The sequence below is a fragment of the Falco cherrug genome, chromosome 7, assembly GCF_023634085.1.
Source record: "Falco cherrug isolate bFalChe1 chromosome 7, bFalChe1.pri, whole genome shotgun sequence".
NCBI classification, from domain to species: domain Eukaryota; kingdom Metazoa; phylum Chordata; class Aves; order Falconiformes; family Falconidae; genus Falco; species Falco cherrug.
The window spans coordinates 16,512,908-16,539,995 of NC_073703.1; the positions used below are offsets into that span (position 1 = coordinate 16,512,908).

The 27,088-nt window shown below is 38.7% G+C and overlaps 1 protein-coding gene across 3 annotated transcripts; it reads left to right on the top strand.

The window, feature by feature from the left end:
• On the top strand, positions 1 to 26,463 carry SCG3 (secretogranin III). Of its 3 annotated transcripts, none has more exons than XM_055716875.1 (12): positions 1 to 404; positions 1,098 to 1,150; positions 1,732 to 1,777; positions 1,872 to 2,087; positions 3,145 to 3,287; positions 4,469 to 4,627; positions 4,951 to 5,128; positions 7,021 to 7,137; positions 18,999 to 19,082; positions 19,699 to 19,827; positions 21,535 to 21,600; positions 25,901 to 26,463. In XM_055716875.1, exons 1-12 carry the CDS (start codon positions 320 to 322, stop codon positions 26,017 to 26,019), a joined length of 1,395 nt encoding a protein of 464 aa, XP_055572850.1. In that variant the 5' UTR covers positions 1 to 319; the 3' UTR covers positions 26,020 to 26,463. The 3 variants fall into 3 exon arrangements, with proteins under 3 accessions (XP_055572850.1, XP_027660432.2, XP_055572849.1); XM_055716874.1 differs by having other exon boundaries at positions 25 to 404; positions 21,535 to 21,612; XM_027804631.2 differs by lacking the exon at positions 1,872 to 2,087 and having other exon boundaries at positions 12 to 404; positions 21,535 to 21,612.
• Positions 26,464 to 27,088: the final 625 nt, after the last annotated feature.

Genomic DNA, 27,088 nt, shown 5'->3' on the forward strand with positions numbered 1-27,088 from the left:
CGCGGGAGCGCAGCGAGGCGCGCATGCTCCGCCGGCCGGGGCCCTCCCCCGTCTCCTCCCCCCGCCCGGCGCCGCGGGGACGGGCTCGACCATTTCTGCGGGCGCGGGGCCGCGGGGCCGAGGCTTTCTCAGCGCCGCGGCCGGCTCTGCGCGGCGGCTTCAGCACCGCGCCGCTGGACAGCGCCCGCCGGGCGGCGGCTCCGCGCCGCTGAGCGCCCGCCGGGCCGGGGCCGCGCAGGGCAGCGCGGGCGGCGACCCCGAGGCAGCGGCCCCGTCCCTGCACCGGGCTCGCCCGCCGAGGGCGCTGGGCAGCGGCGCGATGTTCCTCAAGCTGGCGGTCGTGGTGCAGGTGCTGTCGCTGCTGGCAAGCCGGGTGCACGGCTTCCCGAAACCGGGGGGCAAAGGTAAGCGCCTTCCTTAACGCGCTGTCTGTTTTCTCCGAGGTGGGGAAAGTTTGGCAGGGTACGGAGGGAGGGAAGTAAAAACTTTCCTTCCACTTGGCTAAAAGCAATTAGATCCTAAAGAAACAATATTCCTGGTGCAAGACGCTGGATCGCTGAAGTTGCAGTCTAATACTAACTGAGGATGTAGGTGCTGGTAGAGGGAAAAGCTGGATTTTTGCAGGCTTTTCCGAGCAATGTTATCACCCGTTCTACAGCAGTTTCTGCACAAACCTGTCTCTCCCGCTCCCTGTCTCCCCTGGTATTCTGGATGTAAGAGATTTTTAATCTCTTCGTTGTGCCAATCCGATTATTGCTATTTTAGTCACACTCTTACAGCATTTTCCCCCCAATTTGTTTATGACTTTTCACATCAGAAAGGGGTGCTGAGTCTAGCTGTATCTTTATTTCTATTACATCTTGTGAAGAACCTCTCCCTCTGCCCCAAACAAACACACTTTGTTTAAATGTTTGACTTTGTTACTGTTATCTCATTCTTCTTGGAACACTGAGTTTTTTTACAAGAACTAGTGGTTGGCATCATATTTAAGATACCATGTTTTATGGGAGAAAACTGCAAATTAAGAAAAAATGTGCTGACCTTTTGTCACATGCATCCTATAGCTGAGTATATATGTGTGTGTTTGTTTATTCTAGATAAAGCTATACACAACAGACAATTAAGTGTAGAAAGACCTTTGGAGGAACAGGTAAGTGAAATAAAAAATATTTACAATGTTTTCTAGTTTTAGTATTCCCATAATATTTTGAGCCTTCAGGTACCAGATACGTGAATATCCTAATGGCTTAAGAAATGAGTTAAAAGTGGATTTGTCAGTAAAGTAAATATTGATGACGGGGTTGGGTACAAAATAGAGTTCAAATAATTTTTAAGAATTGGTATGTAGGGTTTTACTGTCCAGCATTCCAAAAGCAGGTTGTTAGCTCCAGCAGTTCACAGGTGTGTCAGCCCTCTGTATTGACATCCTACAGGAATATATTGGGAGCTTGGACTGAAGAAGGAAAATGTAACTGGCATTTCTCTTAAAATGAAAAGTCTATCGCAGCTCCTCGTAATGTCCAATTCTGATCAGAGAATGTGGTGGTACTGACAAAAAGTGCCAAGCGCTTAATCATGTTCTACTTATTAAGGAAAACTTCTTACTAAGAGTGGAGATCAGGCATTAAGGCTTCTGCTGATACTGATAAATTAAGAGCTCACGCGTTTTAGTGTATTAATTCCTTCTGCCTGTTTGTTGTTTTGTTTGTTTGTGTTATTTTTTTGTATCAGATTGCTGAAGCTGAGGCAGACAAGAATAGGAAAATAGTTCCCACAGGTAAAACACCTTTTGTGGTTTTATAGCAATATTCATAACGGTATTCAAAGAGGTTTAAGATTTTATGTCATGTGTGCATTGATATATTTTCCAGAAAATAAGCCAGAGTTCAGGAATTATTCCTTTGTTGATGATCTGAACCTGCTAAAATCAATAGCAGAAAGAGAGAGGAATGAAAAAGAGAGGGAGTCAATTAGAAGCTCTTTGTATGAACAGCAACTGGCCATTGATGATGCAGACTCCACCAAGAACCGCAGACTTGTGGATGACTATGACTCCACTAAAAGTGGGCTGGATTATAAATTCCAAGGTATTCTATAATCATCTTTCAGTGACTTTTAGGTTAGACTTCTCTTGCAAACTGATTGCAATCATGAATGTTGTACCACTAAACACGAGCTCTTTTTGTTACTGGAGTGCAGTTTCAATTAATTCCAATTGTGGAAGCTTGTCATATTACAGCTAGGTTTTGAAACACAGTACAAAAGAATTGCTGTTGATTTTCACAGTCGTCTTCTGTGGAAGAAAATCCAACTGTGTGATTTGCATTATGTTTTTTAGCAATTTAGATTTGATGGAAGGAAAATGGGACATGTTTTCAAATGAAAATATATTTATTCTGGTTTGAAAGGAAAAAGCACTTTTATATAGAGCTAAATCACATATATTTGTTCCAAGTGTTACATGCAATGACAGATAATCCTCCCCATCACAAAGCTAATAGAAGTTACTGAAGGCCAAAGAATACTTGCCTTTACTACTGGAGTCATTAATTGACTTGTAATTTAAGTGAGTCCTCTGAGGGTTGTGAGCAGCATTTAGCTCAGGATATTTTTAATTATATCAAAGTGTGCTGATCACAGACCAAAGCTTACTCATCATATTTGCTTTCCCATTGGTCATGATGATATTGTTTGCCATAAGTAGCAATTACATAAATAAAACTTCATCTGCTGAAATCCGGACAAGAGGATAGTATGCTGTTTGTCATGATCTGTTTTGATCTAAGTGGCCATACAATGAAAGTAGATTCCAGGAAGACGCATATAAGCAGATATGTGAGCAGTGTTCTCTCATTCTTACATTTTTTTCTATAAACAGGGGAGTATGCTCCTGATATTAATCTCTGCTCTTTCAAAAGTGCCAGTCAGAAAGAAATTTTTCAGATGTGGAAAATGGACACAAAGAACTTTTCACTGGGACTGATGTAATGGATTCCAAAGTGTGTATCAAAGTATATTCCTAATGTGTCTAGAAAATGCAGCTTTGTTCTGAAGAGAAAAAGATGTGGGCAGATATTTTTTACAAGATGTCTAATCCAACAGAGTTAGGACAGTCAACACACAGTTAAACTGTAATCCTTTTAGATGATCCAGATGGCCTCCATCAATTAGATGGCACTCCTTTGACTGCTGAAGACATTGTTCAAAAAATTGCTGCAAGAATTTATGAGGAAAATGATAGAGGAGTGTTTGACAAGATCGTTTCAAAACTTCTAAATCTGGGTCTAGTAAGTATCTTGTTAAAACCTCATTTAGCTGTTTTGTGGGGTGGTTTAATGCTCTTTCAAAAAACAATTTGGATGTTATTAGCTGTGTCCAGCTAATAATGCTGACCTGAGTAAAAATGAGTGGGATTCAGGCTCTAGGCAAGCTTCTTGACTCAGTCGGGCACACTGGTTTAGTTCTGCAATAATGTTGTTGTTCTGCGATGGCTTTGCAACAAAATAGGCCAAGCTGCAGAATGTTTTTGATGTTGAGAAGACATTCACTGATTGTACTCCTCCCATGCCTGCCCTCATTTTCCCTTTAATTTCTCTTCTCCTGCTCATTAGTTCTTTTGTATTATCAGTTTCTTTTGGATGTTTATTGGGACAGGTCTGAGCCCATTCCTATCCACCTATGCATTATTGTCATCAGCGGACATACAATGACGCTGCTTAATTGAGGATACATTTCTCGTTGTTACTGATCTTTAGCAAGACTGGATTTCTCTCTGACCTTTGGATGTCTCAATGGTTTTAGCCATTGCGATAGGGGGTCCTTATATTTTTAAAATACTAACCTTATCTTGTCTGCACTAGATTTTGCTATTAGCTGTTGCATACTGATTGTCACTGATGACAAAGGGAGCTGTGGGACAGCTCCATGGTACAGTTCTTGTTCAGGTAATGGCTGTTAGGAAGCAAAGAGGAAACATTTTGATGATGCTGTAGAAAGCTATTTGCTTTTTCCCTTTCTGTATTACTGTATTCTGTTGTAGTTATTCAATTCTACGTAGGTATGTTACAGAACATATACATTTATATATGCACATACACACGTAGGTATACTGCACTTGCAGCTCCATCTTTCAAGCTGGACTCCACTGTGTTAACCCCTATAGGGGTTTGTTTTCCTATTGGAGACTGTATGTGTGGGTGGCTGGTTTTTATGTATACACACATATTTGATGTGTATTTCTATGTGTGTGTATATGTAGACATTTATATAAATAAAGACATATGCATATGTCTGTATGTATACGTTTATATAGAACACACACATCTGAAGGTACTACACCTAATTTGGCAGTGCTCAGCTTTGAAGCAAACATATTTAAAGCAACCATTTACAACACAAGTTTCATATTGATATTTAATCTAGGAAAACCACAATATTTTGTAATTACTCTGCACAAATATTTTAACAGATCACAGAGAGTCAAGCCTATACCCTGGAAGATGAAGTGGCAGAGGTTTTACAACAGCTAATTGCAAATGAAGCAAAGGATCGTGAGAAGGAATCTGAAGATTTTGATTACCCAAGCAGAGGAGACAGTGATACAAAAGAAAAACAACAGGAAAGAATGGTAATTTCTTTGCTAATCATTTTGACTCACTTGCTGAACGGTAGAAATAGACCAAAACACTGCTTTGCTTTAGGAAGTAATTAGTTCAATCTGGAAACTAAAGGTATTCTTAAAGAAGTTCTATCAGATAGAAAAATGAATTGTGAGTTACTTTGAGGTTTAAGCCAGATGTCAAATTGAAATAACTTTGAGAAAATAGTGTAGCCTTCACCTCGTAATTCAGGAAATGTTGGCATAAGATTATGATGCTATTTATTGCTCTGTTAACTTTATCACCAAAAGCAATGGGCTTATAGATACTACTTTTTGTGTCTTTTGTGGAGACGTCAAGCAAAGCTGATCAGGACAGTTTCATTAACGGAGAAATTGATGATACACTGGATAACACATGGTCATCATCTAATATCTTGGAAAGAAGAAATGAGCTGCCTTCTGAAGATAATTTTGAAGACCTCCAATATTTTCCAAACTTTTACGCACTATTAAAAAGTCTTAACTCAGGTAAGCTCATCACGTGTTCACAGGAATATATAGGACAAAAATCAGAATATTAAGATTATTGCTGTTTTCTCCTACTCCTATCCCTTCCCTTCTCCACAGCTTCCCCAGCTGCAAGAGACCATGTGCTTTAAAAATGGTCTCTAAGATACATGGCAGAAGCTAATTTGATTAGTCAGTATGGCAAAACATTGGGAGGAACAGCACTCAGAGTTGCAGACTGTGTGACCTAGGTAGACCTTCCCATCTTGTTCTGTATGATTCAGGAGTCCTGAATTTTTTTCATTCCCGTAAAGGCATGATGAAAAACTGGCAAATAGTTTTCTCCAGAGACCTTTCCAGTAACACCCGTGTCTTCTAAGCAAACAGAGGTACAAGTAAGCCACAGTAGAATCCTCGCAGTGATGGTACCAGTAAATGAGTCTGAGCCTCCCAGCCTTTTCACAAACCACAGGTCTGCTGTTTATTGCAATGAAAGCTCTGCATGTCTCTTCCTATTCCGGTGCTAGACATCATGGTCTTTCAGTTATTGCAGGCGAGATTGTGGCACCTCGCCACAGCCCCTTTGTCAGCACGCTTTACCACACGCCCACTCTCACTATCTGCAGCCAGGATGTCTTCCGCTCTCTCCAGCATAGTCAGCAACAATTTATTCTGCATATTCCTTGTCTTGCAGGAGCCTTAATCTTTCAAACTGTTCCTATGAACACATGAGTGGAGAGCTAGAATGAAAAACCCGAGGGCATATTTTGCTCAAGTCCAATCTACAAACTTCATATTCTTTTTCTTGTTCTTTTCATTTTCCCATGGTGGTTTTGCTTGATAGTTGTTCTCCTTTTTCTACTCACAAGGCAGAAAGGCATGTTGGGTTTAACAGATTATCAAGCAAATAGAAACGGGTCCCGCTGGCTGACATCTCTGCCTTGTCTCCTGCTTTATGCTGTCCACCTGCCAGCTTGTACCAAGCTGGAGGAGTGGGGATTCAGTTGCATCCTACAGAGGTGTGTTAAATTGCAGGCAGCAATAAAAAACCTGTTCAGCATCTCTCCAAAGGGGCTGGCCTTCGGCATGGGCTGGGAGTGTGTTTCTGAGTGTTCCTGTCTGACAGTGCCCCTGGCTCTGTTGGGTCCTTCAGTGACAACCTGGGGTGTGGAAAGAGATCAGGTAACTGTGTGATGGGGAAGTTTCATGCAGAAATAGCAGTTATATTGTTCAGCTGATAAATACAGTGGAAGAAGAAAGCTAAGAAGCAGTGATCATGAAGGTAGTCAGTATGTATGGGCAAGAAAGAATAACTCTATAATAAAAAATCATTGTATCCTATTCTGGAGTCGTAATGCTCCCAACCATCTAATATTATGTTTTCCCAGTACCTGAGTCATGGTCTTGTGCATGGTAACAATCTCATTTGAGAGACTTTTTATTTCTTTCAATGATCTTGTAGGAGAAAGGATTTCTGAGCTGTCTTTCTCATACAGACTGGCCTACTAAGTAGTTCACAGACAAATAAAAGACAGAGGCTGTAGTAAAGTCTGGCTATATCTGCCCTTTGACCAGCAATTTGAACTCTGTCAAGTCTCTTCATCTCAGTGTGTTTAGTGTTCTTATCTGTAAAACTGAATTAATACCATTTGCCTTCCGTAACATAGATCTTTAAGACAAAAAGCTATAAAGAAGAGCCAGACCCTGAGGTTGTAAAGTATATTCAGCTGTACTTTCCAGAAGCAGTTTCAAAGGAGATATATATAGGAGTTCTATTTGCTAATCCAGCACAGCATTTTCTTTTTAGTGAGTAGGTCATTTTTTATGCATGAAGTTTATGCAGAGTTTGCAGAACTGAGTTTTTCTGAGTTGCCTGAAGTCTTTGACTAGTTTTGCTTTATCCCCTCACACAGAGACAGAGGCAAAAGAGAAAGAGACCTTGATAACTATCATGAAAACCCTGATTGATTTTGTGAAGATGATGGTTAAATATGGAACAATCACACCAGAAGAAGGAGTTTCCTATCTGGGTGAGAGTACATACTTTATGCAACAGTGTTATTAATGCTATGTTCTTACTCTACCAACAGTAGTAATTATTTTCTCATCTTCCTTGCTCGTATGAGTCCTGTTCCAGACTTGCTCATTCAAAGTGTTAAAGCTGTACCTCTAAATGATTCATTATTCATTATAGAATGTTGAATTCCATACTGCTTTAGTAGTTCCATCTAATGAAGGAAAGGTTATTTACCAGATATGTATTTAGAGGATTATTCCACTTTCACACCTGTGAAGTGCACTTTATTTCAGTGGCTTTATGTCAGTGGAAGATCAGTGTTTTGCTTAGTTATCTTGAGGTGGATTAGGTACCTGCATTCTCTGAAAAGAAACCAGCATTTCAGCACTTTTAACCTGTCATCTGTAAGTAGCTGGAGTAGACAGGACCTAATGCTGTGGTCTTCTACCAAGCAAAACTCCTTTCACCTATGAAAAGTGTTACGTCTTGGCACAGAAGTTTTTGAAGCACTCTTTCCTGGATCCATTTTAGAGTCTGTGGCTGTGCAGATTTTGTGAAATTGTTATTTCCCCAAAGAGGGATTTTGGAACAGCCTGGTTTGGTTTGGTTTGGTTTGGTTTGGTTTGGTTTTCTTTTCTCACACATCTCTTCTGGCTTTTACAAACCCCTTTATATTAACTGTTGGTAGCCTTTCTAGTTAAGCAAGCAGAGCTACAGAAGAAGGGCTTATGTACATAAGCTCTGCACAACCCTTTCATTTTTCTGAAATATTCCTGGTCTGGGTTAGCCTAAAAAGTTGTTGTTTACCTCAGGGCAATTTCTCATCTTAATAGATCAGCCTGTCACAGAGATAGGACTTGGCAATGATCTTTTATGACTTATGCTGGCTTGTTTGATATGGGCCATTGCAGATACAAGATTGATCGATGCAACTGTAACTGTACAGATTGATTATCAATTACTTAGCTACAAAAAAACCCATGATTCACATTCAGTGCATGATTGCACCTCCTCCCTAAAGAATTCATTATATCTCTGACCAAGATTATCTCTTTATTTACTGTGTGAAGTCCTTTAAATTTGGAATATTTGAACAAATTACACCACAGTTCAGCCCTTTATTTCTCTGGCTGCTTGTGCATTTAAAGAAAGATGCACATAAATGGTTCATTACAAGCATAGTGATTTCAGTGTCATTCTGCAAATGAAGATAATATGGCTTGAGCAGATACTACCCTCACTGATAGTGTTGTGCCAAAATTTAATAGGTTAAATTCATCCCTGACGCAAGACCACTCAGATAATGCAATTACACTAGGGATGCATTTTTCCTACTAAAATTCAGGGCAGTTGTTCACATTGGCTTTACTTTGAGTAAATAAATACTGTAACCCTAGAAACAAATTGCCATGATGACATAGTACAGAGGGCATGGATTAAGTTAAGAGTTTCAGAGGTCTGATTTAGTCTGGATTTAAGGTAAGACTATCAACTGATGTATCTAGACTCTGCCTTGCAAATGAGTGGTTTATGTAAAGATGGATTTTGTACTCCATCAAAGCAACTTACTGTAGTGGAAAAAGCTTTCTTATAGGTGTCAGGTTGCTTCTGTGGTATTCTTTTTTTAGACTTGCTGTTGAGAAACGACTTTAAAGCTGACCTTCATGTATTGAGCTAATATTCTCAAATATTCAAGAGCAGCAAGCACAGGAGAATCGTAGCTTCTTGCAGCATCCATAAACATGGCAGTTTTATTGCCACCCTCATTTAGCTAAAAGTTACAACGTAAGATACCCAGTAATACTTGAATAGGTACTGTGTTTCTTGGTGCAGTTTGAGTTAGGGGGTTAATGCTCATCTGTGTTTATTTATAGCAGACAAAGGAATTAGTATGAATGTTCGTCAGAGAGAAGAAACAGTTTAAACATTGGCAGCTTTTAGTCATTTGCTCAGTCCAAAACCAGTGAGCAGATCCCATGCTAGTTGGTGGAAAATACCTACTGGGTCTGTGCAGATGGATTATATCCTTTCTCTGTTTTATTACAGTGGGAAACTGCCTGAATTACTTTCCCCCACTCTGTGACTGAAGCCATGCATAAGCTATGTCCCTGAATTATATCCAAAATAATAGATCATTTACTGAATCAAGTCCCAAGCTTTTGTGCCTCTCACATGGATGCAGAGGTGGTGAATTTGAATGCATATACCAGTAACAGCTGGTTTGGGATTTGGAAACCACAGCATTATGTCATCATCATTGCGTCCTACTCTAGGGGAAAGCGTCTTGCTGCTGCAGTGAATGATGTTATTAGGTTTAGCTTTAAGTTACAAAGGATCTAGCTGCAGTGTGGTGCAAGAAAAACACACATGCACACACATACAAATGCAAGGAAGAGGAATTCATGTTTTAATACATATATTCAATATTATGTAATACATATTTAAAAGCTTTCCATATGCCAAATATAATCTGTAACACAGAACCCAGAAAGCCAAACCAAACGTATTCATATATATGAAAGAGGTCGAAAGGTACTGCCTACCTTTTACAGTATGTATTCAGAAAGTATCGCTCTGGAAGCATTGAAGAGAGGCTGTAACAAACTGATATAAAATATGCATTCAGCTGAAATGCATCATTGTTGATAATTGCCAGGCTGGTGGCAAAATGCCACTATCTTCTATCACTCTTTCTGAACTATGAATACTGTATTTTGATGTACTGGGAGCAAAATCTTCTGTGGAGTGAAAGCCTCATGATACATTTCTAGCTTGTTCAAAGGCTTTCAGAAATCTTTCTAGAAAGCCTCTCTGCCCTGTGAAGATTGAAAGCTGCTTTAAATTAATCTTTGCAATTAACAGAATGGACAAACATTGGTACAAAAAGCATAAAATAATTAATCATATGACATGGCTCACCATTACACAGGTAGCTTGTGAATTAGATCCAGCTGTGGTATCAACTTATCCACCTATGGGTTGGTTGTCAGCATCCAGCAAATGCTACCCGAACAGCTGAACTCTCTGTGCTTGCCCCAACATGCTAGAGGTACAGGCTGTTACCACTGAATGGGCTGAGCACTGGGAGGGACATGCTACAGTTACTGAAACAGTGATTGCTGTTGGCAAGGGTGCAGTGAAAGGGTGGAATGAAGGAGTTGGAATCTCTCCACATAATGACCAGTGGAAAGCAGCAAGAAGCTTTCAGAGTTCTGACTGATTCAGCATAAAATATTTCATTATTCATGGAATTCATACTGTTTCTGTTGCATAAGTAGCTGATCCTGTATTTTCCATGCAGAACTGAAAGTACTGTATCCTTCATGGTGCTGAGTACTTCAAGAGAAAAAGTGCTGTTCAAGCCAATAGCAAAACTCACTTTGATTTTAGCCGAGCAGAATAAGGAGTGCATTGCATAGATATTTGTACTGTTTGAATATTAGGGATTAATATCATACTTTCTTTCATTTTTCTTCTGTCTGTTGAGTAGTGTCATGGTGCAGATTCACTCTGATAGCTTTTCTCTCAGGGCCATCTATCACAGACCAGATAAGTATTAAGGAAAAGCTTCATCTACACCACATAAAGAAGAGGAATTTTTTGTGTGCTGAGTGACTTTTCCTGCATATACCAGGCTATGTGGCTAATTTTAAAATGAAAGCATATCAGTCCACTACCATCCTGGTAGAAGCTCTATTTATAGTAATTACGTAGATTAAACTATAGTTTTGTAATACATTTATTTTAATAATATTGTTTTCAGCTTAGAAGCACTAACAAATGGTTTCTGCCAGTTTTTTCAGAAACATTCATAAATCATCTCCCACTAAGAAGACCAAAATATTGAGTGATTTTTAGAACCATTCTAGGAAATATTTGTAATTAGAACCTGGTGGACCATAACAAAAATAGAGTTTTCAGAGATGATAGACAAATTCTTATGAGGCACCACTGTGTATGTATGAATTCTTTTTACACAGCACATTGATTATATTATCCTGCTGTACACTGCTTACAAGAGTAGATTTGTAGCAAGTTTATCCACTGCCACCCCAACCAAATAGAAGTTGTGTTATCCAATGAACTATTACCCTAGAAATTTAAATTAGTTATGTGCACATTGTATTCTTGTGTGGAATTCTCCTGTATTGACTAGTACTTGTAGCACAAACTTTTGCCATCCGTACTTCTTTGTCTCACAGATATATAGAAACTTCACTGTGACATGGCATATAATGCGTATTTTATCACATCTTATGATTGAGGTTGGTCATTTTGTTTTCAGTTTCTAAATTGGGGCTTCTGTATCTTCCACAACTGAACAATGCTGGAGAAGAGAAGGAGGCAAAGGAGTGGGAAGAAAATTAAGTATAAGCACTCTGTAGCTTTGCTCTTTCTGAGGGGGATCCTACTTTTCACCTCCTTGTAGTAAAGCATTTAGCTTACTGGAGCTACAGTGTACAACACACAGCCCACAGCAGACTGGCTGGGGAGCAAACCCAACTTTAATTAGGAGGGAAATAGAGAAATTGCTCTAGCTCATCAGTATGCAGTGTTTGAGTCACAGCTGCCCATCTCCATAGACCAAACCAAAGCCACCTCTCAAACCGCCTCCCTTTGGCTCTGACTCACTGTCAGAATCTACACTCTCCCCCGTGACTGAGTAGGAGATTGTGTTGGTTAGAAATGGGCATGACCAGATGTCTCTGTTTATCTCTTCTACCCCCTCATCATTTGTTCTTTATGGACAATTGGAAAGATGATCAAACTGCAGGATGCACTAGCAATAGGGAAATGGATAGTTCATTGGTGGACTGTAGCTGAGGTATATGTACACTCATTAGTTCTAAAGTTTCTAAAGTTTTTATAAAGAGAGTAGATTTAGATTAGGTATTAGAAAGAATTCCTTCCCTGTGAGGGCGGTGAGGCACTGTCCCAGGCTGCCCAGAGCAGCTGTGGATGCCCCATCCCTGGCCGTGCCCAAGGCCAGGCTGGACGGGGCTGGGAGCAACCTGGGCTGGTGGGAGGGGTCCGTGCCCATGGCGGGGGGTTGGAATTAGATGATCTTTAAGGTCCCTTCCCAGCCCAACCCATTCTATGAAAGTTACTGTTGGGATGTTGTTGTACTCTCTTCTAGACAGATCGAGGTTGCATGAAAAAAAAATCCAGGGGAAACAGAAGAGGCAGAAAGGCCCCTATGTTGATTTTTAACATGTCCCTGCTATGTTCCACGCTGTGGAACATGGAATAGCCGTTCTGCTTCTCACATTCATGCTTGAATCCCCCTGCAGCTCCACTTCTGATGAAGGCAAAGCTCTGCAATTTCCCCAGCATAGGCCAGTGCATAGTAGACACAATCTGGCCTTTTCCTGGGGGAGGAGGACTCGTTTGAATACTGTGACTAATCCTTGAAGTTCTCATCAGCACAGATGCTGCAGGCCAAAGGTCTGGTCCTGATATTTGTTTCGTTAGGCAAGAACAGGCACAGAGCCAAGAGTGTGAGGCAGAGAGCAGATCACAGCACAGACTGCCATCATCTTTCCCCTACTCACTGTCTCCAGAAGCAGATGCTCCCTGATGCAGACTGTGTGATTTCAAAGGGGTGAGGGAAGGTGTGGCTAAACCAGTGCCAGAGGCTGCAAGTGATATATGGTCAGTGTCACGTGGACCTTTTGTTCATTCCTTCATTTTGACTGGGAGATGAAGGGCCCTGACAGTATTTCATACAGAGAACTGTTCATGCATAATACCTTCTTTTTATTTGTTAATGTCCTTTTTTTAAAAGGGCTCTTTGTTGCTACTGTGGGTTTTCTTCATAAGCATTAAAACCTTTAATCGATTTTCCCTATCTGAATTTCCCTCTGATGATTTTCCTTGCCCAGTATTACTTTATCATATGACTGATGCATACAGCTACCAGTGGGAGTTATTTAATCTCAGGCAGTTCTCTTTTCCCTGCTCTTTGTTTTGTATCTGATGAACTAAGGTGACACAGATGCCAGTATACTGTACTGTTCAAGGACTCTTACATATCTGAAAAGTAGAAATCAGGAGCATCTCAGATGGAGGCTGAATACTGAGAAGCAGCAGTGATGGTGTAAAGTAAGTGTAAATTAGTTAAAACCAAGATGAATTTGCAGGGAGGTAAGATAAAAGGATGTGGGGACAGAGAGTGTGCAAAGGCCCCAGACAAGACCAGAATCTAGGCAGTATGTTGATCGCAGACCCCTCTACAAACTTGTAGTTTTTCTTTCTGTAGCGTCATTCCATGCCTCATCCATGTCTGTCCCAAGCTACTTCTGCATTTGCACAAACACATACATGTTTTTGTGCCCCCACTGCTTAGATCTTATCTCCTATTTCCCTCCATTCAGACTCGCTACATAGAAAAAGAATGGGTAGCTGTGGTGTGAAAAGTCTGTGACAGCTAATTTCACAGTTCTTAAAAAACAGGACTGCTGCTACACTCTACAGTAAAATGAGCATCACCTGAGGCTGACAATATGTGCAAGAGCATAGTATTTCCAGTATCCATAGGATCTAAATTTTCTCAAGATACCTTTTTGGGAGAGATCCAGTAGTTTTAGTGTTCTTTTTTCCCACCACATTGCATGACCATCAAATCACACGTATAAACCCCAAAATGAATATATTACAATTAATTGCTTTGCTTATCAATATCTACCTTTAAATTTGCATCCCTCTTGCAAATATATTGCCTCTTCTGTTTCCCTTCACTGCCTCCTCTATGCTTTCCCAGCTGGATACTTTGTAAGAAATCTCCATCTCCTGGTAGTGTCTCTTTTGGCAACTATATTGCTTAGTTCCTGAAAATCTAGGTTTTGCATCCTACCAAGCCATTTGTTTCTAAAGAAAGAAGAGTGATACTTTTATTTTTCTCACTGTATTTAGTAGCTGCATAAAACCCCCTTGGTTTCTGAATTCAGTATCTCTCTGTTGACAACTGAGCACTGAAGACCATAAGTTATGATTTGAGATGATGGATGTGGGTGTGGGATAAAGAGGGTGTCACTGAACTTTCAAAACTAAGCTACATCCCACTCCTGCAGTAGAGGCGGTTGTGTGCTGCTTCAGTCCCAAACCGTCATGCTTATGAAGTGCATGCTATCAAAATACTTAAAATGTGTGCACAGGCCATGAAGCAGTGTCAGGATGGGAAAGGATTGGGAAAGGATTAGGAAAGGACTGCACCACACAGCTCTAGGAAACCTGGAGTAATGCGAAGAAATGCCTGTAGAATACTGAAAAGGATAAATATGAGAAATAGTCCATGAGGTGGGGAATTTAATAAGGACAATAAAGGAGGCTTGGTCAGAGCTTGGTTCACCTCAACACACATCTCTTTCATTTTGGTTTACTTTTCCAGTTGCTTTAAATCTGATTCCCAAATGATACTGCTGCTGTTATTTCAAATCCCTCTGGCCATATTGCCTGTAATCCATTTACAAGTAATGCCACTACCTGGGGGTTGTCACCTGACACACCATTCCTTATAGCAGCATTAGGCTTCAGACACACCATCATGACAAATGAGTCAAACAGGAAGATTCAGAAAGAAAATGCCACATAAGGCAGGGAGTTGGAAGGGAACAGGAGATCTGCAAGGCTGAGGCCCATATGTGGAGGGATTTCTCGTTTGTCACAGTTTAAGCAGTTTATGTGACATATGCATGATATATGTATGAGCCGACTAAAGATCAGCCTCTGCTTTCGGCTACATTGGTGAAAATCTGGTGGATATTGACAGTTCTTGGACCTGCATTTATGTAAACTAAAAGGAGCATTTGGCCAAAGAATTAATCCGGCACGCTGTTCCCCACAGAACAGTCATGAGCAAATACTGACATGTCCTGAGTTTTGTCACAGATGGAAAAAGACCTTACAAACTCTCAAATCATCTGCTGCAGGAGGCAGAAGAGCCCTGGGAGACCTGTGCTTTTTTAATGCCTGAAATATGTGCATCTTATACAAGCAGTCATCAGCACAAAGCTTTCCTGCTGGAGCTGCTGTAGTGTAAGACCTCATTAAGTATACTAATTTTTTAGCTATCGTTAAGATTGATCTCAGGTACCATGATCATCCCTTTTTCTCCTTTAACACAGCCTTTCTATGCTGTATGAAAACAGAACAGCAAAGCAGGTCTTTCTGCAGAAGTTTAATGACATGAAATTTCAGCTTCAGTCAATTCGATGAGGTTAGAATGTGAAACTGCCTCCTGGGTGCAAGGCAACTATGCAGAGGGAAAAACCCTTTGCAGGAAAATTTGCAAGAGTCCAAAAACCACCATGAATCTGTCTGTCTATAGAGGAGGGTCCATTTCAGGGTTCTGTTACCAATTCCATTAAATACTGAGATGGATATATTGGGTTTTACCTCTCTAACAAGAACAAAGTAATTTAGTTTGTAATATTTTTTCTCATAGTATCTCCATCCATTGATTTAAAGGGTGTTACTGAAGTGCATTCTCCCAGAGTAAAGATAAGCATTCTGCTTCTATGCAATTCAGATTTTTGGATGTCCAAGTCAAAGGACTTCAGTTTCAAAAGCGCTGGGAATTTTGCATTTTCAGATGCAATTAATAGGATCTACTGGTGTGTAGTGCCTGTAGAAAGTGGGCCTAGGATGTCTCAAAATTCCTACTCAAAATAGGAGCCCTCCTGCAGCATGAATGCTTCAGTGAGTCATGCCAGATCAAAGAGCAAGTTAGAAAGTGAAGCAAGGCAGAAACCGGATTGTCTGACTCCTGGTGTCTGGTTCGAGTGATGAGATTATACCGCTCCGCGGAAAGCCGGCCGCCAGATGAGTGACCTATTTTACCAACGCAAGTCACTTCCATTAGCTCAGTAGTTACTGTTCTGTTGGTTTAATTAGTGCCATTTCAAATAAGTGGCCAGCTCTGTGGAAAGGTCAGTACCTTTCTAAACTCTTCCTCTATAAAGATTATGTTGCTAGGGAAACGATACCAGAAAAGTAATCAGTTCACGTTAGACCTCCAAATACAATATGCAGTTGCTTAGCTGCTGGCCCGGCACATCTTGGTTGAGAAGATGACTCACTCCATCCACGTAACTCAGAGCAAACATTGTTCATCTCTGGCCTAGCTACGTATGACAAGTACAAACATGTTTTGAAACAATACCAGCTGTTAAAGACATTCATTCTGAAGGGGGGAAAAAGGGCAATAAATCCTGTTGGAGAAGAACTGGGATTCTCTCTGTGACATATATGTAGGTGCACCAGATGCTCCCCACAAACATGAATAGGCTTGCTTAGTTAATTCCTCTCTGTCACACAGAAAATACAGCTGCTTATGAAATCTTGGGATTCCTGTTGACGTGCCATCCAGCTAGCAAGATAGCTTCACTATTTCTCCTGTAAAATCTAGTCCTTATTAAAAGGCCTGTTATATAAACCTGTCCATATCTTTACTGCCAAAATAAAGCTTTGAAAATGGGATATAGTTGTTATCATATTAGAAGTCTAGCTTTAGTGGTAAAGCTCGGATCATTAGTGGTCAACATTGCCATATAATACTTGATATAACAGATGTAGCTGTTCAGTGCATATGGCTGGAAAACAATGCATATTACCATGTTACTGTAACTGACAAAGTAGCAATAAATATTGTTTATTACTCACATATTGAACTCAAATGAAATTGTTAGCCAAATTGAAAGACTCAGAGAAACTGTAGAATTCCTAATGGGAATTATAGAAGTAACTGAATAATGGAGGAGTATGAATCCTGTTGCCTTCAGTAGCACATGCTGTATGTGGATATGCGTACAACTTTTAAACACTACAATCTATCAACATAACATAAACATTTGGAAATACTATCAGTATGCAAACATTTAAATCTAAAGATGTCTAAGTGGGTTATAAATCCGTTCTGCAGTGGAGTCTTTGTGTTTTCTAATACAAGCTTACTGCAGCAGTGGCTAAATGCAGACACTTAAGCCAGAACATGAAAGGTACTTATGAATCAATGCACTTCCATGTGTGGCATTTTAAACATTTAAATACTCCTATTTATATTAAAATACTATGTTTACATTTAAAATTAAGCCTAATTTAATAGATTTGGCTGGATTAAGGTCTAGAATCAGTGACATTTTTGCATTTGCATGAATTAGCGAAGGAGAATAATCTATTCACTTGTACTTACAAAAGGTTTTTAGGTTCATAGCTGCATCATCCTAAAAACTGTGCCTCTTGCAACAGAGAAGTCCTTATATTTGTGCTGGAATACTGGTATGTACTGATTCAGGATAAAAAATAGTATCTTAAGCTCAGCTGAAACGAATGTTTACAGTCCTTTCAATAAGCTTTGGATCAAGTGATTAGTGAGGCATCAATACCACCACTATAATTCTAGCTTGGTTTTTTTCTTCATGAGTATGTCTGATCCAGCTTGTAACCCAGCTCAGACCTGTTTAGTTTAGGGCATATGCAAGGTTGGAAATCACATTAAAAGGATACGTACCAAATGAAAATAGTTTTCACACAAAAACTCTAATATGATGTAGAACTGACAGGCTGCAATCAGGCAGGGTGCCAACAAAAACTGCTTAGATTTTAATTTTATGTAAATAGGAAAATATAGAGGACTCAGACAGGATTATGCGATTTCTCATCAGATGGCAGGCAAAATTGCTTATGGTAATTTACCATGAAGAGAAGTATGCTTGCTAAAAAACCTAATCTTTAGACTTCAGTGCTGAGTATCTTTTTGGTAGAAAAAGATGCTTCCAGCTGATGGATAAAATGTTAGCCTTACGCAGAAGATATGATCTAAAATATTTACTAGCCCTGTAATACCTATTCTGCCACAGTTACCACATCACATACTGGATATTTTAGCTGTTTATGTAAAGGGTATATTGACAATTCAAAACCAAGTCTCTCAAAAATACCTCACCAACTAGCTGATATCTATCAATTTTTGGTTCCATGTTTAACTCAACCTTTAAAAAAGCTGGTAAAGGGAAAGAAAATTCTACACCATGTCCATAATATGACTGAGGAAAAATGCCAAATTGTATGATGATCTGTATTTGTGAATATCTATGAAGTGTTGTATCACAAGGACTTTTTTTTTTCCACATAAACATACAATGTTTGTATCTGAAAAGTCCAGCTTGATGAAAAGTTGCCTTTAATTTCAAATTAGATGAGTTCAGCTCTGAAATTTGCATAGAAAAACAATTTCTAGACTTCTGGAGCTGTATACATGGCCATGGCTGTCTACTGGTTTTTCAGGTAAATGCTTGACTTCAGTAACTTAAAAAAAATATTTGGTTTAATCAGTTCAATTTACATATTTATTTCACTTATATATATTTTTAAACCTTGTATTAGACTTCTTCTCCAATTAAACCATACAGAATCCAGACAGATAAGTAGTTTGGGATAATATTTTCCCACCAGGATGAAGCACATATTTCATAGTCTTGTATACTTTGTGAAGTTAATTAAACCCTTTCATTGCTTTCATCAGAATAAATCGCTACAGATACTGTTATCTATATTCTGTGACTTCTGTGACTTAAATAATTGGAATATATATGCACACATTTGCTGTCTTTATTAACATTGGCTCTATTTGGTATACACCTATTGTCATGATTTAGTTGATAAGTTTTTTTAGTAAGATTGGTCAAAGTTCCATGTGATTATTTGTCTGTTCTTTTAGTGTTGGCTCTGCATTAATTCCTCATAGGCAAAGATGAAGACTGTTCTTTTAGATTTCTACTTACTATTCAAACTGGTGTTGCAGAGAATATAATTTAGATTGTGCATTATATCCATTGAAGAATAATGGCTTTGCTTTTGTTTTGTCTTGATTTCTAGAAAACTTAGATACAATGATAGCTGAGCAGACAAAGAAGAAGCTTGAGAACCCTTCCACTAAAACGAGAAAAAAGCTACCAGCAGGTACTTATTCTACAGTTTTCTCTCCTGGAATAACACATTTTTTTAAAATCTATTGATTTAAAAGCATGCTAATTGCTGTAGAAGCCAGACTGCTAGCTAAAAATATAGTCCCTCAAGGACCTGTAGTCACAGCTTGGATGTCTAAACACATGACAAGAGAGAAATTTTTACCTAATTGTCCAATCTTTGAGAAGTATATTCACTGTCCTTTTCTTCAGTGGAGTCCAGACATTACACATATACCAGAGGAAGTTGTATCAATGCTTTTTAACACTTCAATAATTAAAAAAAACCATTCTTTGTCAAATTTGGATCTAGGGAATGCAAATTTCCTAACATTTTCCTCTGCGCAAAGGAATGTGCTTTTACGAACTACATATTATTGCATTGTAGTCACCTGTATTCAGCTAATGTTTGTAAGACCAGAAACAGTTATTCATGTTTCCAGAGGTCTAGGGTAGAGGTGACCTGTAGAAGACACTTTGAGCCAGATTCCCATGAGGTTCTTCCTCAGTCATCAGTTAAAATGTTTTACTTTGTAAAGATCGTATTGATATGATTTAGAAATGCTTTTAGTACGTTTGATACAAAATTGCTCTTATTGTTATTTCTTTAGACAAGAATAGTGAAGAAGCAGACAGTACAAAGGAAGAAGCAGCTAAAATGGAAAAGGAATATGAAATTTCAAAGGATTCTACAAAAAATGAAGAACAAAATGCAGCAGGAAACAGTGAAGAGCCCGGAGGTGCGAAATAGTGATCGCTTTTCTACATATGTACACTCCAAGTGATTGAAATCTTTTCTTATCTTTGGTATTGTTTTTCCATTGTGTTAGCTTAAGTATCTTCAGTTTATAATTACTGATAGCCAGCACACAACAGCTTGATTCGGAAGTGTACTTATCTGCTTGCTTTTAAATATAGGAAACTATATTCCTTGCTGAGTAAGACCATAGTCTTTCACAGAATTTGTAGCCCATTTTGAGAGCAATATGACATGCATTTTGACACAGTAGTGCAGAGAGATTTTGCTTGTCTGCATCAGTGGCTTTTCCATGAAATCAGATCATCACGACATTCAATCTTCTGAGTGAGCCCATTGATTTCTCTAGCTTGTGTTAGAACAAGCTGGTACTGAGAAGTTCTGCCAAGTGACACAATTAGCATTACTCACTGCCAGAGGTTAAGCAGTTCACCTGTTTTACATTATTATAGTAAGTTTGTGTCTCACAAAGCAAACTTAGCACAGTAGTATTTTTATTATCCTAGTTGCCTCAGCATGACACATAATGCCACATGCCATGTTACGTTAGACTGTACTAGCTGAAGTTACTCTTGTCCCTGCAGTGCAAATCAGCTGCTATATCTCAAAACTAATCTGCAGGGAATGGTGTGCCTCCTTACAGTGCTGAACTTTTGAAGGGGGATGTTTATTGGTGCAGAAACCTTTCAGTGAGTTCTTATTGCTCAGGATCCAGCATAGGCATCTATGTTTTGTAGTCGGTTAAAAAAAAAAAAAAAAGCTCAATAGCTTTTTAGAAATTTAGATTGGTTCAGTATTTAGTTCTTTGTCTATTATTATGCAATACCCTTTGCTCTTTCACAGAGTAACTTACTATAAAGCTGACTCTACTCCCAGCTCAAAAATTACCATATATCTAATACTGTATCCACTTACTAATGGGGCCAGACATGCATAGTTGGCAGTAGTAGCCTTCTACATGGTAATCACACTAGGTGGTTTTTTTCCTGACAAATGTAAGAACATTACATCAATAAAGCTCCAGCCAAGTTAAGAATTCAAAATCCATTAGCTGGAATATTTCCTTAGGGGCCTTGTTAGGTAATCCTTGAACTAATTCTGTCCTGTGTGCTTTCTGGTCCAAAAATAGCCATCACTTTGAAAATTCAGCCATAACAAGGAGTTATCATCTAATTTTAATACATTCATTTTCTCAGTAAATACAAGTAGCTGTATTTCAACTTGTCTTTTGAAAATATCATGATCTTAGATTTGCTGTATGCTGTTAGCACTACTGTATGGAGGAGTTTTCTGACACTTTGTATATAAGCAGATACTCAAAGCTCTCGGTCTTATTTAAGTCAGCCCTTGCTGTCTTAACAGCTTCATCTTTGTGGAACAATTATTATGATCAAAAAGCTACAGGTTGCCTTTAATCCACATATGCAGCATCTGTGGACACCACCAAAAGGTTATATGTAAAGATCAAAAAAGCCATGCTTTTAAGTTTGTGGATCGCTGATCTTGCACAGACAAAACCTGCTAGCCATCTCTGGGAGTTTTGTCTGACTAAGGTTGACAGGACTCAGCTTTTAAACAGAAACTAAGAATAGTTTTAATCTGCCTTTGCTGTGACCAACTTCACCCAGTTAAGCAAGCTGCATCAATCACTGATGGAAATGCCTGATTTCTCTCTCATCCTTTCCTCTAGGGAAAGCTGAGGCATATTTGGAAGCAATCAGGAAGAATATAGAATGGCTAAAAAAACACAACAAAGGTAACAAAGAAGGTATGCAGTAAAAAGCCTTGACATTGGGGTGGGCAATATACATTACAAAGCATGCAATTTCAATTGTGTTGTATAACTTAGCATTATAAGTTAAATAATAGTAATGTGAAACTGTACTTGTCTAGATTATAGTGATAATTACTGGTGTTAGAGTTAAATAATACAGGTCATGTAAAAGTTATATCATTGAAGGAAAATAGTAAACTAAGACAAATTCATGTAAACTGGCTCGAACAGCCATGGGCCACGAAACACACAGTGACTAACCAGCTACAAGTTAGTCATGCGCTGTCCAGATAGTCATGCCTGTCACCGGGTAACAGTATGTCAGTTTTGTCTAGTGCTTCATTTCTTAATTCAACATGTCTTTTAATTATGATATTGTACATGAGGTAAAGGTATTTAAAATGTCTGGGTGTGTCTAAAGAAGCTCAGTGCATCTGGCTAGCACTGTGCATGCCATCCCAAATAGCAGTGAGGTTTGTTTCATAACCATAAATAGTTAAGATACAAACTTATGTCACTAGCACTGTGATATACTGGATTACAGCCCAAATCAACTCTAATGACTTGTAGCTCTCACACGCAAAGCTGTGTAGAAGGGGAGCAGTGACTGAAGCAGCTGCACAGGGTATGCTCCCCAGCTGCCCCACCATTTGACTCTTCCCCAGAGGCAGGGCTGTGTGAGAGCTGGAGGGAGGGAGCTAACAGCAGCAGGATTTCTAGCGTATTTTTCACAGATCTTTATTTATCCACACCATTTTTTGCCCTCAAGATCTTACGTAAAACCAGCCTCTTATCCCTCCTCTCTGCCATTGTGCCTTCTGCCATCACCCACTCTGTAAATGAAGGCTCCTAGCCAAGGGATCCATCCCTGGTGTATGACTGGCGCCTGGTGGGAAGGATCCTTCTTGCACCAGCCAAGCAGAGGGAGACCTGAGATGAGATTAGCCCTGGGTAACCCAGCCACCCTCTGTATGAGTTGAATTGCGTATGAATTGCATTTCAGAGATTATGGAAGCATGCCTACAGCCCAAAACATTCATTTTCCTATACAGAAACTCCATAGTAGGAAGGACTTTTAAAACAATTTTTTCCATCTCTAAAATAATTTCCGCACAATGGCAATGATGGCAGTTAGCAGCAGGTGTACATATTTGCTCAAGTATTCCTGCCAGTTCTAATAAATGTTTCTGTTTATCAACATACTCATTATAGTAATTAGATCTCAGTCATGTGTGATTAATTCTCCATATCACACATACTGACTGGGCAGCCCCTTACTCCTCTTCACAGTAGCCTTTCCTCTGCACTGCTGCAGTCTGAAAATGGCTGTGATTGCAGAACAATAGCATTTTATCTGTCTGTGAATGTATTAGGATACACACTTTCTGTATAGATGGGTTTTCATTTGCACTAAAATACCTTTATTGTCATCTGGCAATGGAAATGGGCCTTAAAAGTGAGAGTAAGTTAAGACAGAATTGCAATAGTGTTCTTACCCTTCCAATACATTTGTTATTGTGCCTTTCCATAGTTTGTTGGTTTGGGGTTTTTTGGGGGTGTGTGTGTGGTTTGGTTTTTTTTTGTAGAATACTAATTCAGTTCTCCAGGGATGACGTTAAAGGAAGTGCAGTCAGGGTAAGCTTATCTAAGCGTGAATGCATTGCACTGTGTTTCCTCATACAAGATTAGGGGGTATTGATGTGCTCATCAATCATTTCTCCACTTCCAGCTAGCACCTGGGAGCTAGCGGAAAAGTGGTTTGCAAAGCAATTTGCGTATTAAGATGGCCAGTCTTTTCCACCCCTGTTCATGGATTGGTTTACTCACTGAATATACTTGAAGAGGTTTAGGTTTCTTCAGGGAAATGTCTGTAGATCCTTATCTTTGTATGAATTTCAGTAGAAATTATTATTTATTCAGTAACTAATTACCCTAGAAATATTAGTTTGCATTTTCCCAGTTTAAAAATATCAATTGCCTATTAAGGAGGCAGGTAAACCTGAGCAATCTGGATGATTTAAAGAAACGTGTCAAAAGCTTAGATTTTGTGATTGACTTTTGTATCCAAAGGTTGGTTTTCATATATACAATCTGTAGATTCTGAGGGCCTATCCTTAGTATCTCCCAGACCTGGCTTGATCTTTGAAACCAATGCTCTTTAAGACCAGCTCCTCTCCTGTGTCAATTAGCATCACTCCCACCATCAGACCTCAGCTGCTGGGTGTTCTATTGCAGTTAGTCTCCAAAGAACATAACAGTGAGTCATTTGACTAATACATGCAAATAGCATGTTCGGATTTTTCACAAAATCCTTAGGTAGCTTATAGTTTCATAACACTAACAGTAGCCATTTAGGAATTAAAGTAAATTCTATAATTAATTGCAATGGCAAATAGCTTGATTTGAATATGCAAATAAGCCCCCACTTAATTTACTGTAGCAGTTTCACAGCTCAATGTAATGCTGCAGCTGTTGTGGTGAATATAAACCGAAGATGATTTTTCTAATTACTTGTCCAAATTAATAGGTTGTAAATAAGTATTGGAAATTAACAGTTATCAATTTCTAGGAAAAAAACCCCAACAAATTAGATTGCTATGAGATATACAAATTAGCCAGAATGGGATAATGTCTTAATGGTTGTAATCTCATACAGAATGTTTAGTAATTAAACCTTCACATCTCCACATAATGATCTTAGAGTTGTAAATACTATTCTAGAAGAAAAATAAACCCAGGAATTTTGATGTGAATAACATGGATATTATATTAATTTAGTATTTGTTCTTCTGTTCATTTCCATTCCTTGGTATCTTTGACTGGAAACTCTCATTCTGTCAACATGAATGGAAATCTCACAACCTTATTAAATTGCTAGGTACTCTTTGTCCCTATTGCTCGGGTAGGACGGAGAAACAAACAGGTTTACATTCTTTTAAGTAACGCTGGTAACGGACCAGCCATGAAATCCTGGCCTCAGTACAGCAAATGCCAAAATTCCTATTAACTCAGATAAGGAGAGGACACCTCCGCAGGAGTGGGGAGTTTTGAATATCAATTTTCTGTATTACTCATTTGAAATTGCCTTGTACTGTTACAAAAATTACGGCAAGCATTAATTTGCTTCTTAATGGCTTTCTATTTCTATCCAATTTTGGTCACTCAGCCATAAAAGGACAGAAAGGCATTATTGTCTGTTTTGTTAAGGAGGTCCTTCCACTTATTGCTGTATGATGGTATACATTGGACTACATTACAAAATGAGTATTTATACCTTCTGAAGGTTCTGTCTGTGGAGTAAGAACATGTATACAGAAAAAATTCAGGATGTTATCTGTTTTTGTGAAAGATACTAATTTAACTTAACTTAGTATGAACCCTTAAGACATTGATGTTTTCCAGACTACTAACTTTTGATTCTAACAAATTAGGCTTTACATTTTATGCAGTAAATTATGTAACTGAAATGTGCATTGCGTTAACGTGTGGACATAGTGGATCTGTTGCCAGAGTTATGTAACAGTAGGTTACCTTTTTCTGTTATTTGAAAGATTGCTCTACAGTAGAATTTTTTTCATGGAAAATAGTGATATTTTCCAGCATAGGAAAAGTCTATTTAATGCATATGGTGTGAATCACGACACATAGATGCACCCATCTATCAGAAAAGGAGGAAGGATCTTTCAGCACTGTATTGCAGATTGATATACAAAGACTGTCAAAGACAACTATGACACTAACACTATCATAAAGACTACTCACTGCAGTATTTTTCATGTCAGATGTTATGTTCTGTATCAAGGTAAATAAATGTATTGTTTTAATGTATTTTCAGGAAGCTGCTTTCTTGAATTTTCACTATAGGTGTTTATAGCAAGTGAGATTTTTACTGGGATTTCAATAGGAAACACTTAATTCAATACTTACTTTTGAATCCACGACAGTTGTGAAAATAACAGGGCTTTAACAACAGCTTTTGCCATGCAGACTAGGATGTCAAATCTCTGGACCAGAACATATTCTTACTTTAGCATTTGCCAGCAATCAATCAAAAGCAAGAGATGATTATTCCTCTTGAATACTAAAAGCACCATGATGCATGAAAAGACTTTGTGCAGGTGTTGGGTTTTGTAAAATTTTCTTTCACAAGTTGCACTTGTAGTGAATTCTCTTCATGTTGGGTGAAGTGCATTTGTTGGATAAATTTTACAATGACATTGTTTCTTAGGTGAAGCAGTATAATGCCAATGACTCATTGTGCAAATGAATTCTTATTTTTCAGACTATGATCTTTCAAAGCTGAGAGATTTCATTGATCAGCAAGCTGATGCTTATGTGGACAAGGGCATCCTGGACAAGGAAGAGGCAGATGTAATTAAACGCATATATGGCAGCCTGTAAAAAGCTAGTGGCTGCCAAAGATGTAGAAAACTAGTATAGTTTCCCCCACTTCTGGCTCAATGACTAATGACCTGTTAATTTGAAGATATCATTAGAAGTGCTCTGTTTACATTGTACTGACAACTTTCTAGACAGAAATGAAGAGCTATAGTGCTCCGTACACTGACTACATACTGTATTTTCCTACACTCACAAATCAATCCTAAACGCCAAATTCTGACACTGAATCTCTATTTGATAGGATAAACAGTTATGTAAAGTTCTCTTTGATTTACTTTTTGTGTTTGGTTTACTTTTGTAGATAAACCAGTTGTTTCTGATGGAAAGTTCTTTTAATGCTACATCTTCTTGCTCTCACTCCACTAGCTTTCTATAGATGCAACTATGTAAAGGGCATTATTAGAAAATAGTTCATAGTTCTCTAAATAAAGTATTTGAAAATAATTTACCTATCAAAGTTTTTATTAATCTTAATATGATTTTATATCCAGAAATCTTGTTTTTAAATCCTAATACTTTCTTTTTTCTTGACCCTTTTTCATTTCTTTATGTAGCATTCTATAACTTGGACTATAGTGTCCTTAGCTATCTGATAAATCTTTGACACTACAACTGCCTTTCATATTGCAGAGCTGTATTCTCCCTGTTGTTGTTTCATTCAGCATGTATAAACATTCTTTGGTGCACCATTTGATGATTGCGCATGCATAATTAGTTGAATTTCTGATGTGATAACAAGTGTAAATAGCCATTACTTTCTTTAAAAAAAAAGGGGGGGGGGGGGAGGAATTAAAGTAATTTTGCATGGGAAGGGGAGTTTGCAACTAGAGGTGTTTTTAGGAATATTGGCCCCACTTTCCAGAAAGACCTAACTTAACCTATTATATCGCAGAATTTCTGAATATCAAGGCTGTGGTCTATTTACTGCCTTCTGATTTGTGTTGAGCAGTATTACATTGGAAAACTTTATTTTTTTTTTCATATATATGCTATCATTAGCCAGTAATTTTATACTTCCCAACAATGAAATGGGAAAACAAAAATGTCACCCTCATTCTTTTTCCTTAAC

What these genes read in the sequence shown, in the direction of transcription:
- SCG3 (XM_055716874.1), top strand. Translation starts at nt 320, where the DNA reads ATGTTCCTCAAGCTGGCGGTCGTGGTGCAGGTGCTGTCGCTGCTGGCA. An exon ending in AAAAACAACAGGAAAGAATG is followed by an intron (nt 4,628 to 4,950) that starts GTAATTTCTTTG and finishes TCTTTTGTGGAG; the next exon opens with ACGTCAAGCAAAGCTGATCA. An exon ending in AAACAGTGAAGAGCCCGGAG is followed by an intron (nt 19,828 to 21,534) that starts GTGCGAAATAGT and finishes CCTTTCCTCTAG; the next exon opens with GGAAAGCTGAGGCATATTTG.